Here is a 15966-nt window from a genome sequence, read left to right as displayed (position 1 = left end):
TTGTGGTTGACATTAAATATGAGTTTTGGCTGTTACAGCAGGTGTTGCCTACAAGCTGTGCAGAACTGTAAAATGGCACCTGCAATGTTAGACTGGGAGGGCAGGGGTTGTACCAGAATCCTTTGAAGACCTTGTTTGTGGAAGCCTGAGTGAAGGTCTTTGAGATTTTGACTCAATATCATGTTGCTCTGAGAATTTTCAGTGTATAACTAATCAAGAGTAAAGGATGACTGGCTTACTTTTGGGTTTTATCTACTGATAAACAAATGACCTGTTAGGACTTGAAATATGTACTGATGGTCACAATTACTTCTTCATTTTAATACAGCAGAACAAATTTTGTGTTTTGGCTTGGAAAAGTAATCAGTTCATGAAGGTGACAAGAGGGCCCCCAAGCCATCTGGTGATATCTGTTACATAACAATAACACAGAGCAAGGCACATATTATGAACATACAGTTACTCTGAAATCTTTCTTATGGAATTTCAGGGATAGCAAAAATGTTTATTTGGTTATATCTTATGTTTAGGGGAGAGGGATAATTCCTTAGGAATGATTGTTTGAAGTTCTGCGTGTTTACTGGTCTACCACTCAAGTGAATTTCTCTGTGAAGTTGGCAGCATTAAGTATTTCAGAATACACACACATTCAAATGGGTGCTTTCTTCCAGTCTTACCCATTTCTCTGCACTTTTTTAAAGTGAATACTACCCAAATGCCTTGCTGGGCTCTTCAGAGGGCTAAAAGAGTCCTTTTGAGTGATGGAAATTCAGATTCAAAAAGCAAACAACCCTCCCTTTGTCCCATGTGCAGTGCCTCAGTGTGTAAACCATATGCTAAATACAGTGCTGCTGTCAGTGATGTCTTAGTCCCATGGCCTGACTTCTGTATCAGCAGCTGGTCTTTGAGAATCAGAGAAAGCTTAAAAAGCCTCAGGGAATGGAGATCTCTGCAAGACTCATTATGAAAGATCACAGTATTTTTGCAAGACAAAATATTTTCAGTGTAAAATAGTCATGATAACTTTTCACTTTTGTCTTGCTATGAGTGATCTCCTTTTTGATGGATGGTTGTATCCAGTCATTCCCTTCTGCACGTGCACTGATTCTTCCCTTTTACCTCTTTCAAACTCTAGTTACCTCTGTGGTTTTTCCTCTCACCCAAATTCATCAGGTTTTGGTGCATGAGCAAGAAATACACCACAGAAAGGAAAGAACATGGAAGGATGAGGGTGGTGAAAAGAACTTTGAGCCCTGACTCTCTTTAACCCTCTAGAAGCCTTTTCAGCGAGGGAACAAATGGAGCACAGTGTGTGTGTATGCTTCTCTCTTGCTGTTAATCCTTGGAGAAACTGTTCCTGTGTGCCTGGCTTTGTGCAAGTCTGTACTGGAAATCTGAGCCTCTGAGTTGTGCCCATCATATGGTTGGAAATTTCAGCACTTTGAGCTAAGTCATTCTTTCCCTTTCTCCCCTCTCCTCCTAGGCCTGTATTTAATTTTGGTGGTGTCACATCAGCTGCTTCATCACAGACGCCTGCCAGCCTCGCTCCCTCTCAAGGTTAGTCTGGGAGAGTTGTGCAAACAGCATCTCTTCCCTCTTAACAGAGTGTTTACTCTTCCTAATCCATGTGGTTCTTGTTGTGTGTTGCACTTCTATTACTAAAATTGCAATAACATTTCATACACATGCTGGGTTCTCCCCTGTAATACACAGAAATCTGGGCCACCCACCCATCAATTAAGCAAAATATTTGTTGCCAAGAACATTTAGGAGGCACTAGATTATGGAAAGGGTAACATCTGTAGTCATTTCCTCTGCTGTTTTTAATCTGTAGATTTAAGTTTGCTGAGGTGGACTGACATAGAACTGTTATCCACTGAGCATTTAGTAATCAGAGGGAAGTGCTTGGAATGGCTTTGTGTTGCTTCCAAAATTGAAGTGACAATACAGAGGCTGATTTTCCATGCCGTAGGTAGATCCTTGTTGAGTCTCATCAAAGGAACTGATAAAATCTGCTTTGTAATATTTTTGAAGCTTTCTGCCTTTAATTTCAGTCTTGCAGATGAGATCATACAGTCAGAAAATTTGCTCCCAATGTTGTTGGTCCCTCTGATAAAAGATATCACCTCTTCTTACAAATCTTGGCTTGTTTCTATCCTTAGACATCACAGCTACAGTAATCCTACTGACACTCTTGATGTTAAGCAGAGAGAATGAGCTGGGCTTAAAATTTGGAGATGAACATAAAAGCTTAGGTAAATAACAGAGATGAAGCAGGAGTGGGGGGTACAGGAGGCAGACTTGTAAACCACAGCATTGTGTGAGGGCAGGTACTTCACTCTGTTCTGTGAGCTGGTAGGAGCACCTCTGTCTCTCTAATTGATAATGAAAGAACTACAGAATGTAATTTCAGGGCCTCGGGAGGAAAATAAAGCTACGTTATTGAATGTCAGTCACTTAAATATACTTAATATAGAGGAAAACACAAAGATAATACCAGATCTGGTAAGAAACTTTTGCTCTTTGTTGTTTGAGCTCCATGAAGATTTCCTGTTCTTTGTCCAAACACCAGTGAAGTGTTTTCTGGTCAGAGTTTGGTGCACAGAAATGAAATGACAGTACATTAAATAAAACTAGCTCAGTCTCCCTTAAAACTTTAACAATTTCACCCTGTTGGACAGCAGTGTAGGTTAGAAATGGAGGGCAGGCAATTACCTTTGAGAGTTTTTCTCTAGTTTTTCAAAGCTGAAAACAAGCTGTATCAAAACTGGTTGGTGGTCTATAAATAACTGAATTGGTAAAGAAAGATTTGATTTTGTGGAAAACTCTTCAAGTGTCAGAAAGTATTTTTATGACCTTAACTGTTCTGAGCCATTGGTTTAAAAAGAAAGTGCTGTAGTAAATGTCAGGAATTTTTTTACCTGAACCAAGTAAGAAGAGGTGAGAGTGGTGTCAGTAGAAAATGATCTGTAATAACCAGGTCTTTCATGTTTTTATCAAACTGTTGAAAAAGAAATGGGAGCCAAAGGCTGGAGTTGTCTCTTCTCAGAGGAAAGGATGGTTAAGTGGAGGCAGTGATGTGACACTAGCAGTGTTTGTCACTGCCACCCTGGCCATAAAGGCTTCAGGTGTCACTGTTGTGTCCTGAATGGATGTGAAGGCTGCAGTTACCTGATGGACAGAGGCTTTATAGCTTTGAGGCAGGAGCACTGACAGTCTGTGAAGCACTAAAATGGACCATTATTGCAAGAATGATAAATGAGCTTTGCATACCTTAACTCAATTTGTTTCCTCTGTCTCTCTCACTGACAGCTCCTGCAAAAGAATCAGCTCAGCCAGACTCATTTTTGTTTGCTGGGAGTTCCAAACTTGGAGCAATTGCTGAGGCCTCCTCCTTTGTGTTTGGGTCCCACAAACCAGCAGGTGCTCCAGGAGGTGTAGTAGGAAGTAGCTCCTCAGCAGATGGCACCCAGTCAACCAAAGCTGCTGCAACATCATCTTCTGCTCCCCCCACAACCTCTGGCAAGTTGGATATTGCTCCATCCAAACCAGGAGATCACTTGTTTCAGGGCAACCTAGCTGGGGAAACTCTTGGGAGCTTCTCAGGACTACGGGTTGGTCAAGTAGATGATAATGCCAAGACCACCAGTAAAGCACCATCCACCAGTGCTGCAGGAACACAGTCAACTAAAGTGTCTACAATATCTTCTGGGTTTAGTTTTACTGCTCCCCTGGCTTTAGGAAAAGCTGGAGAAGCTGCTTCAACCTCAGTCACATCAGCTGGCACAGCACCCCTGTCCATCAGCACCAGTGCCACGGGCAGTCTCTTTGGCAATGTCCAGTTAACCAACACAGGCTCTTCTGGGGTGTTTAATCTTGGAAGCTCTGGTGGTAGCAAACCCACCTTTTCATTTGGTATTCAGCAGACAAACAGTATGAGCACTTCCACCCCTGCCCCTTCTACTCTCCCTGCTTCGACATCCCTCTCGTTTGGAGGTTTCTCAAGTTCATCACAAACTGCTGTCCCTGCTGCAACTTCCAGTAAGTCTGCAGGGGATGCCAAATTACCACCAGGCTCAGAAAAACCATCTGAAAACGAAACTGGAGCAGCTGGGTCTTCAGCTGCAGTGCCACAGCCCCAGGCACAGCTCTCAGAGCCACTCAAAGAGCCAGCCTTACCCCAGGCCACAGCTGGGGACACCGTCCCAGAGGGCTCTGGGACCACAGTGGCACCTCCTGCCCCTGAGCCCGTGGCTGCTCCCACCTCCACCAGTGATCTGAAGGCCCCAGTGCCTCCTGCTGTCTCCACAGCCACCCCTGCAGATCAGAATGTGTCAGCAGCAACCTTCACAGCAAGTGTTGCCTCTCCTGCAGAAGCCACAGGTGCTCTGGCTTCTACCTCTGATGTTACTACAGGTGTGCAGAGTGCAGCTGTTGGTGCCTCTGTGTTTGCCCCCACGTCTGCAGGCTCCTCAGTGTTCTCTCAGCCACCAAGTTCCAGCTCTTCTGGCTCAGCATTTACCCAGCCTGCTGGAGAAGCTGCTGCCACTCCTTCCACACCCCCAGTTTTTGGACAGCTCCCAGCAGGTACCACAGCATCCTCTCCCTTTGGGCAGCTCACCACCAGCACTCTCTCCACGGCCACTGCCACCACCCAGGCTGCCACCTCAGCCTTTGGTGCTTCTGCTTTTGGCACCACCACCACGGGAGGCTTTGGCCAGCCAGCCTTTGGGCAAGCACCAGTCTTTGGACAGCCTGCAAGCAGTTCTTCAAGTGGCTTTACCTTCAGCCAGTCTGGCTTTGGGACAATGCCAGCCTTTGGCCAGCCAGCAGCTTCCACAGCAGCCTCGAGCAGTGGGAATGTTTTTGGAGCCCCAGCCAGCACCAACAGTGCCAGCTCCTTCTCCTTTGGGCAGCCAGCCAGCACAGGGGGGGTGCTCTTTGGGCAGAGCAGCCCTCCTGTGTTTGGGCAGAGCTCTGGCTTTGGGCAGGGGGGATCTGTGTTTGGGAGCACTGCTGCTGTCACCACCACCACGTCCTCTGCTGGCTTCAGCTTCTGCCAGGCCTCAGGTAAGAGCAGAGTGTTGGCACTCTCTGGCTTGGAGTGTATCACTGGGGAAAGCAGGATGGCATTAATGCCTTTTTCCCCCCCTATTGCACCTGATGGGTCTCATTTTTTGGTTTTGTTCTGTTTTGTTTTCAGTTAGTAAGAACAAGAGCTGCAGTGGATGTGAGAAGCAGACTAATGTTGGAGGCAAAAGAAGCTTTTGCTCTGCTTCACTGTTCAGCAGCAGGCCTCTGAATGTAGCCTTGTCAGCCAGTCCTGCCTTCATTTTATACTTACTAGTCTACCTTAATTTAATTTTGAAGTACATATTATCCTGCCTGTTGCACAATAACTGGAAATGTAAATTGTTGCACGAAAGGGACAGAGCAGCTCTGAAACCATAACCAAGGCAATGAATAAACACAGATGCAGCACTTCCCTCAGTGGCCTGCACTGAACAGATGCAACAGTGCATGTACAGCCAGGTGTAACACTATCATCAGCTAGGATGGCCAAAAAAAAAATTTAAGCCCTCAAAGTGATGGGTTTGCAGGGAAAAATCTGTTAAATCCACTTCTGCATTTGGAAACATCTCAAAATTAAATATAGCAGTAACAGGAGCATCAGCTACCTGTCCACACAGTTAAATTGGATTCCTGCACAGACCAAACCTCCTTGGTCAGTCCCTTTTTGTTCTCCAGTATATTGTTGGGGCTTTTCCAAAGGTTTTTCTGTACAATCTTCAGAGAGCTCCCAGGGAAAAGTGACAAGTGCATAGTAATAATGGAGAGCATGTATTTCCAAAGAAGAAAAACTAATTAGGTTCATTTAATTAAAAATGATGGCACTGCAGGCAACTGCTTGCTCATTTTAACTACAGTAGCAGAGAATAGTTAAATGGTGGGAAGTGAACTCTGCTCGAGAAAGGTGTTCCTAATTATAGAGATGCAAGTTTTATTACAAAAGGCACATTTAAGTGAACTGGGAAATGGAAAGGGGAGTTCTTTTTTTAATCAAAACATTTCATTATCTTTAACAGGAGTCTTCAGGTAACAAAGCTCAGATCCTCTTTACACAAGGGCAATCAGAATGCTCCAGTGCTTGTGCACGACTTGCAGTGTTATTGTAGCCATGTTAACAGAAATTCCATTCTCTTAGTGTTAGTTACAATCCTACAAGTGAAAAGGCCTTATAATGTCTGTTTTTAAGTTGGCCAAAGAGAGAATGAGAATGATTTTGATATAAACTTTCAGTGTAAATTATTATTTGTGTGTTGGGACATGCTTTGTATTTGTCCAGCCTAGATATGTTTGCTAACATCATTTGTATCCTTGTTTTGGCATGGAAGACCTGTCCTTATCCTGTCCTGGTCTTACACTCTGGTAATAGTTTTAGTGGTTAATTTTTCTTTTATTTTCCTCTTAGGTTTTGGTTCTAGTAACACAGGTTCTGTGTTTGGGCAAGCAGCAAATACTGGAGGCACTGTCTTTGGCCAGGCAAGTATTTATGGCTTTTTGTGGGGCTGTTACATGTGGGGGACTTGATCAGGGTTCCTTATTTCTGATGTATTTTTTAAAATATAGTTTGATGTATTAAATAAAATGTGTCCCAGTCTGTACTGGAGATATTTGCTGTTGTGGTAAGCACCAAAGCAGCATCTGCATGAATACTGCAGGGGGCATGGAGACACAAACATTTTATCAGATGCAAGATAAGATAGATGCAGTGAGTCTCCTGCCTTTATTCCATGCTATGTGGAAAGTAGGACAAGTGTAGGGCAAGTCTCAAAGGCATTATTCTGTGCTGTGGACAAGATTTAAGAGAGACTTAAATAAAATTTCATGGCATTCCATTTTGGAAGGTGATTGCTGGCTGGTTTGTCAGCCCCTTCAGACATCCAGAGAAAAGACCCAGGCAGAGCAGCCTGGGGGGAACACGTGCTGCTTTGACTTTGCTTAAATCCCTTTTTTGTCCTTTTTTTGTGTTCTAGCAGCCATCTTCTTCCAGTGGAAGCTTGTTTGGAGCTGGAAGTGGTGGGAGAGGTGGAGGCTTCTTCAGTGGTTTGGGAGGAAAGCCAAGCCAGGATGCAGCCAACAAGAATCCCTTCAGTTCCTCCAGTGGAGGATTTGGATCTGCAGCTTCCCAGAGTAAGTGAACAAAACAAGAATACAAAATGTGCTGTGATTTCCATCTGCTTTTTGTGAGCCCATCTGCTTCTCTGCTGGTTGTTTTTGAGTAAATTCTGTGTTAATATGAAAGGCTTTGAGGGAGTAACCAGTGCATGTGTGATGTGTAATCCAGAATTTTTCTTCTAGGTTTATGGAAAACAAGTAGGGAAGCCATTGAAACAAACAAGAAGTGTGAATAATATTTATATTCTGTAGAGAATTCTTGTCTAAATCCTTCCTTAAAATGAAATACTCAAAATTCTTGTCACTGAATTTCTGCCTCCAACTTGGTTGGAAGTTAGAAAGCTTTGATCATCTCTCATCGCCCTAGGACTGTAAAAATTGCAACACATCAATATGAGAGGGAGAGAATTTTTGTGAACCTCTACCTAAAAATTAATGTCTTTATGCAGCACATGCAAGGTACTTTATCAGAATTTGCTCTGACATATGGATAGGCAGGTAGAAAGCCCAAAGAGGGGGAAGCAGTGACTGAACATGAAAGTTGGGGAACAAAGGGAAGCTGTAAAATTAGTGCTGCAAGTGGTTAGAAGTAGCACTTCAAGCCTTAAAAGAGAAAATCCATTTATTTTATTACATCTTTAATGATCCATTGGGATTAATGGTTGAGGTCAGTTTTCTAACCTTGCTAATTTAATCATTTAATGCAATTCTGCGGTTTGTGATGAAACAAAACAGATGGTTTACCAGAGAAAAGCTTTGGTTGTTCTGTGTCCTGCCTCCAGATGCAAAAACTCCCTGTAGGCTCATGAAGGATGAAGAAAATGAGTTATTTCTCAGTAAGGCTGGAGAAGTTTGGCTCCTACTTTAAGGTCCTGTTAGATAATCTTGTGTAGAAATAATGAGCATTGCCAAAACAGCTGAGAACCTTTAATTTGTGGTTTGCTGATATTTGTGTTGTCTGGAGGGACTGATTGTAGCTGCTGGGATTTCTCACTTGAGGAATTGTCTTTTACTGACTGGGGCACAGGATGCATCTAAACAAATCATCCCTCCTGGTAATTTACTAGATTGCAGCAATAAAGGCTTGTTAGTGGTCTCTCAAATCCAGAATGGATCTTGGTGCAACTACAAAGTCCTGTAGGAATTAGGGAAAACTTGGCTTCTCCCTGTGCTGTTGTCAGTGTGATGTTCATTGTGTGCTTGGGGCTTGTGGAAAGAAAAGTCATTTTCCTTTCTCCTGCTTCAGCTAATGAAGTGCAGTGTAGAATATTGTCTTCTTGAGTATTGGCTGTTTATAAATATTCTTCATCTCCCCAGATTCTTCAAGCTTATTTGGAAACAGCGGAGCAAAGACTTTTGGCTTTGGCAGCTCCTCCTTTGGAGAGCAGAAGCCTACAGGCACTTTCAGCTCTGGTGGTGGAAGTGTGGCCTCCCAAGGCTTTGGGTTCTCCACTCCAAACAAAGCAGGTACTTTGGGGAGCACCCACTAGGACAGCCCTCACTGTCTGGGAGATATTTGCTGTTCTGCACTGAGCTGTGCACAGCCTGGACTCGGTGCATGGACAAGAATTGTCTCTGAACAATAAATGAAAAATAATAAATGGCTGAGTGAGTGGAGCTTTAACTGGTGGGTCCAAGACTGAATTTTACTCTCTCTTATGCAGCATCCAGTACACCACTTCCTCAGGTGTTGATTCCAAAAATTCCCATTGCACTTTAAGAGCTGAGAGCTGTGTAATTTAGTTCTGGTCATATGTTCTGTAAAGTTAAGAGTACAGAACATGGAACTGAATACATTTTTCTTGTTTTAGATACTTCCTTGGAATATTATCTTACAAGCTTTGCTCTGGGTTTTGTAACCTCTTTTATCCCCATTTCACTACTTAAAATAGTGGAAAAAGGAAAGTGAAAAATGTTAATATACGTTGCTAAAGAGAGTGTTTGCTGACCAAAGCTTCAGCCCCTGGGATAAATGCTCTTAACTTCCTAGAGATAGAGGTAACAAAATATCTGATCTGCATTTAAATAATTCAGGCCTAGCATTTATTTTTTTTCCAGACCTTTTGTGTTTACAGCCAAACAGTATCCATTACCTTGGCATGGACTGGAATTTCACCCTGGGTATTAAAAGGTGCAGTGGTATCTCATCCTCATCCCTGGTCAAATAAAAGAGCAGGTGTCCTTCATGTTCTACAGTGAAACAGGCCAGTAATATCAGCAGATGAACATAGAAATAATCTGGGTAGAAATCCATTCAGAGCTGCAGGAGGCGGCTAACCCCTGAAAAGAAATTGCCAAGAGCAGAGATAAGTTCTCAGTTCCTGCAGGCAGTTCCACTGACCTGGCATTTAATCCTTTCATTTTAGTTTCCACCACTTAAACCAGAATTAAATCATACCCTACCTCCTGAATCTTTGCATCCTTGAATCCCTTAAAACCCAAGTTTGCATTACTCTCTGATCTTCAGAGATGGGGGAGACTTGCCAGTTGCAGTTTTCTTTCATGCATTCAGGCACTTCTCTTACCCATATCTCTTACAACAAAACACCCTGCAGATTGGAATTAATTCCATAAATTGATGTCCATATGATAGGATGCACACCCCATTACCTACCTGGAAAGCTGCTCTTTGTTTTCTCTCTCTGCCTTATCATTTATGTGATATTCCTGTCCCCTTTTTTGCCTCTGTTTTGCTCAGGTGGCTTCGGTGCTGCTCCAGTGTTTGGCAGCCCTCCCACTTTTGGGGGATCCCCTGGGTTTGGAGGGGTGCCAGCATTCGGTTCAGCCCCAACCTTTTCAAGCCCTCTGGGCTCAACGGGAGGCAAAGTGTTCGGCGAGGGGACGGCAGCAGCCAGCGCTGGAGGATTTGGGTAAGCCAGGGAAAGCAGCCTGCTTGCATGACAAGGTTCTGCTTGGTTACCTCTGCTTTGACATGAGGAATATGTTCTATCGTTGGCTGGTAAGCTCAAACTGTCCTTGGTTTGTTTAAAAGACAAAAATATTAAGATATAAAACTAAAATTTGCACCCCAAAGAATGAGCGTGAGCATTGTAATGCTGGTAAATCCTGTGTTGAATCTTTAGCTTCAGAGATGTCAGCTTGTAACTGTGTGAGGAAATGCAGGGGTATTTTCTCTGTGTGCAAATCTAGGACTACAAACTATGCCTAGCAAAGAAAATAACAATTATTGTTATCTGTTACTCTGTCCAGACACTTTATCCTCTGGTTAGATTCGGGCTAGAGATGCTAATGAGAATTCAGGCTGTTCTCTCACCTGTGGGATGAGGCACTTGTAACAGTCTGAGCTCTTCATATTTATCCCTCCCTGATTGTTTTTACCTGTTCCTGTGTCCCCTAAGACTGTGCTTGGCACCAGAGCAGACAGCACATCATTCCTTGCTTTGTTCAGCAAATACAAAATTCCAAACCTTGCCAAGCAGCTTCTGCAGGAGGCAGCAAATGCAGTTCTTCAGCATTGTGCTGCAGTTACAGTCAGACTGAACAGAGCCAATTAAAAAGAGAAAAACTTCCAGTGAGGAGAGGAAACAGGATGTCTCCCCTATCTTGGTGTTTATAAATTTCACAAGTGTTTGTCTCTCTGTCTGGCTTCAGGAGGAACTGCCCTTATGTAAGGCTCAGGGGAGCATCCAGAAGTGTGACTTGTTCATTCCTGTGAGGTGTGGGCAGGTACCCCTGAGCTGGGGCAGGCTTCAGCCAGGTGCTCCTGCTGTCCAGAATGTGCAGCAGCTTGAGGAGTCCCTTTGGAAAGTGAAAATACAGGCAGCTTAATTAAATCTTAAAAGGAAGATGTGTTTGTAGGGATGACTTAGCTTAAATCAACTGCTGGTTTGTTCAGTTCCATCATCAAGCCACTGTGCTGCAGGATTTTGTACTGAGACTGGATCTGCTTAGTGACAACATGGAGAGCTTAAAGATAAAATGGGATTCAGAACAAGCAGCATGTTGATGGAAAAGAGGGCTTGCATAAGCAGTCTGCAGACTCAAGAAAGATAATTCAGTGACTTCACTTGTGGGAAGCTTTGACAATTTTTTCTCTACTAGAAAGGTACAGACTCAGTCTGATGTTTTCAGAGTTCCCTGATGATGTTGATTTTTAAAACTTTAAAAGAGTGTGCAAAATTCCCAGGCATCTTTACAAAAATCCAAATCTCACCACATAATGTTGAGCAATAGTTTAATTCTGTAGCATCTGTGCAGGACTTCCTTTTTGCCTTTCTCTTGAAGTGAAACTTTAAAAATCCCAATTCCAAAGAAGTTACTTGCAAGTACATGGTGTTGTATTAGCTCCCAGTTCCTGAGAATACTCTGCTGACTTAAATACATGTGATTCATACTGCTTCAATTCTGAAAAATGTGCATCACTCAATAAATTATGGGGGTATCAGAAATAGAAACCACTACACTTCTTCAGACCGTGCAGTTCCAACTGTTTGTGGGCAAATAATATTTTGCTTTTATAAACTAACCTCAAGTGCATCTCAGTTGTGTTTTGCACAGCAGCTTTACAAAAGACCTGAAAATCTGGGCAAGATAGGTTGATTAAATTGTTACCAGGCAATGACTGCATTTCGTGTCTTTTATGTGTCTGGAAAAAAATCTGTCCATATTAAGCTGTTTCTTACTTAAACTGTGTGCAGCCTTTCCAACAGGCCTGAAGGGAGCAGTTTGAACCACAAGTTTTCTTGTCACTCTTTTCACCTCTTCCTTACACAAGGTAGACAGGATTTGTGTTGTAGCATGGTCCTGAGAGGATGGAGCACTCTGAAACCTCTTGTTCTGAACACATCACCCAGTCTTGCTTCTTTTTAAAATAAAAAATCTGTTCTGCTTTTCCTGAGAAAAGCACATTTGTGGTTCTGAGAGGTGAGAAGGCAGAGCAGGAGCAGAGATGCAGAGTCACTGAAGTGCCCCTGGTGTCTCTGCAGTCTGTGGAGGCAGTGTGCACACTTGGCAGTGTCTGGGGCAGCAGAGGTGATGTCCTTTGCCAGGTGAATTGCTTGTCACATTGCTACAAGGGCTGTCTTTTGTCTGCAGAGATAGCTTTTGATGTAGCTCTGTGTTTTGGGTGTTTTCAAGTCTCCTGGATGTGGATGGATGGAGAGGTGGGTTAACGTGCTGTCAGGTTGTGTTTGAAGTGAGAAATGACAGGAGTTTGTGTGAGGCACAGCCCTGTAGAGCTGGCACACTGTGACATGTCCAGCTCTGCTCAGGCTGTAGTTTAGGATTGTTGTGCATTTGCAGAGCTTTAGCAGAGCTTGTCATTTGGAAATCTGCATTTTGCCCAGTTTAAGTTAAATTTGAAGGTCGTTCTTTGAGAACATTTCTTCTATTCAGAATGGAAGGAAGGGCAGAGAAACACTGCATGTCATGGTCTCATTAGTGTGTCACACCAAGAGCTTTGTGCTGCCTGGTTGGACAGAGTGGGTGGAGAAAGGCACATTTTCTTATATAAAAGTGTTTCTCATTTCAGTCCCCAAAGGCAATTAGGGAAGTGATTAGTTAGAGTTGGTGGGGAGAAGTGCCAGGTTGGTGAAGATCTTCAGGGAAGCACTGGAACCTTGTGTAGTTCAAAATGGGCTGGGGGGAGAAAGGATTTGAGAAATCTGCACATTTCTGGGCAATGGGGAAGGTACCCTCTGAAATTTGAGAGTCTGGGTTCTGTATCTGGGCTCTGGTTTGTGCTCTGACTTTGAGCAGCTCACACCAATTCTGTGTTTGCTGCCCTGTTTGTGAAGCAAGGCTTTTGGTGACAACACACACACAGGGGTGAATTAAAATACTCCATTTGTTGGCTGGAGTTGGTATTTCCAAGCCCTTGAAAATATACCCTGTGTGTGAGCATGAACATATTTGCCTGGTGTGTGTTTAGAATGGGAGCTGAACAGACCTTGCTATGTACAATATTCTCCCAAAGCAAGAAATCTTTCCAAAATGAACAATTATTCATATCAACTGATCCCACCTTTTGATGTATCCTCATTTAAGGAGTGCACTGTTATCATGGGTATGGGGACAAACTTCCAGTGTAAGTGAGATGATGTTTGCAAACTGAGATTTTCTCTTTAAACCTGCAGGTTTGGTGGTACCAGTAACAACACGGCGTCGTTTGGCACCTTGGCAAACCAGAACACTCCCACCTTTGGCTCCCTGTCCCAGCAGGGCACAGGCTTTGGCACCCAGAGCAGTGGATTCTCAGCTTTTGGGACAGGTGGAGGAGGTAGGAGAGGCTAAAGTCACCATAACATCCCCATGTCTCTTGTTTTCCCTGGAAATTTGGTGGGAATTCTCAAAAATCTGCCTGGTGCTGTAGGGAAGGCACCATGTCCAGGAGGATAGAGGTGCAGGGTGAGGTACAGCACCTTCTCAGCCTTCAGCTCCTAATTCATGACTGATCTGCTGGCTGCAATGGCAGCACATCACTACTGCTCTGCACACCTCATCTGTTTACTGCTTTTCACCCCTTTTTGTGGAGTTGCTCTTTCTTCTCCAAGGAAAATACTGAGAAATAAGGAATATTTCTTCAGTACCCACTTGGGTATCTGTGCTGTAAGTGGTTAGTGTTAGAGGAATATGCACTGAAAAATTGAGCTGGAGCACCAACAGCCAAATGTTTTTGTGCTGCAGTTCAGTGAAGCCACAGTGATCCAGGCAGGGCCACGTTCCCTGGTGGCTGCCTGACACCAGGGGCCTGCATTAAGCACAAACCTCAAAAAAGCAGCTCAGGGAGAGAGGAGCAAAGCAGGCACATTGTCTGCAGGGCTGCTAATGAATGACCTGGCTGATGAGCAGTGAAAGCCAAGCTCTCTCAGGAGGCAGGCAAGTCACTTCTCTTGTAGATGGAGATTTGACTTTCATTGTTTGCCCATCGCTTTTTTCCTGGCCTAAGGCAGGAAAGAAATATTTTTCAATCTGTGTGTGGGAGGGGACATTTACTACAAATCCTAAGCATTCGTGTTCCCTTTTACCAACTGTTTTTCTATCTTGCTTTTCTTTCAGGGTTTGGTTTTGGATCACCTAACACGTAAGTACCATTTTGTGTCTTAACTCTTCCTTAAAAATAGGAATTGAATCAGAATAAAGAATGGAATGGTTTACAGGAGCAAACACTCAAAATAGCATTTAAATACTAGCTCTATTCCCATTTTGGTGATGCTGCAGAGGTCCCAGTCCAGGATGTGAGCTTTCCAGAGAGGTTTACCTGTCTCTTAAGAGAAAATTTCCACTTGGATCATGCTCCCTCTCCACCTCTCAGGGACATGATCTCTCTGCTCAAGCTGTGTCTGTGAATCAGGAGTCTGCTCCATTTATCAGGTTGAAACAAGGAATGAGATAAATTGGTACTTTGGTGGCTGAAGTGAGATGATGATTTACAGTTAAAGGTTAACTCTGTCATCTGCTCTGCCTCTGCCTGGCTGGATCCCTTCCAGCAAGTTTCCTAAACTTTGTTTCCCTGTCAGATGGAGAGAACATGGATCTCTGCAGATGGCAGGCTCTAGAATAAGCACAATTATATCTAGTCAGTGTGTGTTGCTGCAGGCTCAGGTAAAAGAGGCTGGAAATACTTGTGTGTTCTCATAAAAAGCTGCTGGTACTAGGGAGACTGCAGGTTTGATTGAGAGATCTGCTGAATTAATGCTGCCTGAGGGAGGCTCTAGCACTCACTGCTGTGGTTTTCTTTTTATCTTGCTCCACAGATCTTCCTCTGGATTTAGTGGATGGAGAAGCTAGGGACATCCTGAACTCTTCCTGTAGCTCCTGCATTCATGAGTCACCCACATGATTGATACCCAACCAGCTTTTCTTCTAAATACGAGTTCTCAGACTTTTTTTTTAAGAAAAAGATTTTGCTTATTTTTATGCAATACTTGCTCTTGCTCTATATTAAACTATTTTATCTGGCTTGATGTTTTCTGTGGTGGAAGGGTTTATTATCTCTCTGCATCAAGGGCTGGATGTGTGCTGAGCTCAGCTTTTTCTTGTCCATCCCTTGCCTACCCAAGGTAGAAGCTCCAGTTGGTTCCTGACATAAACCAGCACATTTTTCATTAATAGAATGCCTGATTATCCCAGGCTCTGAAGAAGGGACTGAGGTTTGCCCTGCTAATTTTAAGTCTAGGATGGGGCACATGCTTATCTCAGTGAAGTGCTGAAACTGAGTCATGTGTGAGCCAGAGGCTTGGTGGAGAAATAGGAAATTATCTGGGAAGAAGCTGGCAGCGTGCAGAGCACGTTCCCATGGCAGTAACATTCAGCAAAGAGGTGGGAAGTAAAAGCTCTCCTATTTTTACCTTTCTGTACATCTTACAGAACTCAAAAATTGGAACTCAGGTTCTGGGGAAAAACTTCTGGCCCTGGAAGGAGACACATGACCTCCATCTAGAGCCATTAGTGATTTTGCCTTTTTTGGCTTTGGTTGTTGGATTCTACTGTTGGATACATTTTGTTTTCTAACAGAGATGAGATTTTGGTTTTTTTCCTGTAGCTTTTGGCTTTAGTCAGTTTCATTTGTGAAATTCTCATGTGTTTATACTTGAACATACTAAACAATTTTTTTTAAGAATGCCCCAAAGACTCCTGACCAAACACTTTTTGTATTTGATGCATCTGACCTCCATGAAACCTGCAAATGTTGCTCTGTGGATAACATGTTTGAAATAGCAGCTCCTGTATTAGCAAATTAGATGGGATTTTCTCCTTGGTCCTATTAGGATGTTTTGGGGAGTTCTGCATTTTCTGTTTTCAGCAGAAATATTATATTGTTTCTTT

The 15966-nt window shown here is 43.4% G+C and overlaps 1 protein-coding gene across 1 annotated transcript in view; it reads left to right on the top strand.

Moving 5' to 3' along the window:
* The window catches only part of NUP214 (nucleoporin 214), a 36900-nt gene extending 21796 nt beyond the window's left edge, over positions 1-15104 (top strand). Inside the window, exons 28-36 of the mRNA XM_058818208.1 lie at positions 1484-1557; positions 3313-5070; positions 6473-6543; positions 7038-7194; positions 8497-8646; positions 9878-10049; positions 13275-13417; positions 14197-14221; positions 14895-15104. Coding sequence (XP_058674191.1) covers positions 1484-1557; positions 3313-5070; positions 6473-6543; positions 7038-7194; positions 8497-8646; positions 9878-10049; positions 13275-13417; positions 14197-14221; positions 14895-14928 — 2584 coding nt within the window. The 3' untranslated portion in view covers positions 14929-15104. The remainder of the gene's footprint in view (positions 1-1483; positions 1558-3312; positions 5071-6472; positions 6544-7037; positions 7195-8496; positions 8647-9877; positions 10050-13274; positions 13418-14196; positions 14222-14894) is intronic.
* The last annotated feature ends 862 nt before the right edge of the window (positions 15105-15966 follow it).

This window comes from Ammospiza caudacuta, chromosome 21, assembly GCF_027887145.1.
Source record: "Ammospiza caudacuta isolate bAmmCau1 chromosome 21, bAmmCau1.pri, whole genome shotgun sequence".
Lineage (NCBI taxonomy): Eukaryota > Metazoa > Chordata > Aves > Passeriformes > Passerellidae > Ammospiza > Ammospiza caudacuta.
This window is presented reverse-complemented; position numbering and strand designations above follow the sequence as displayed.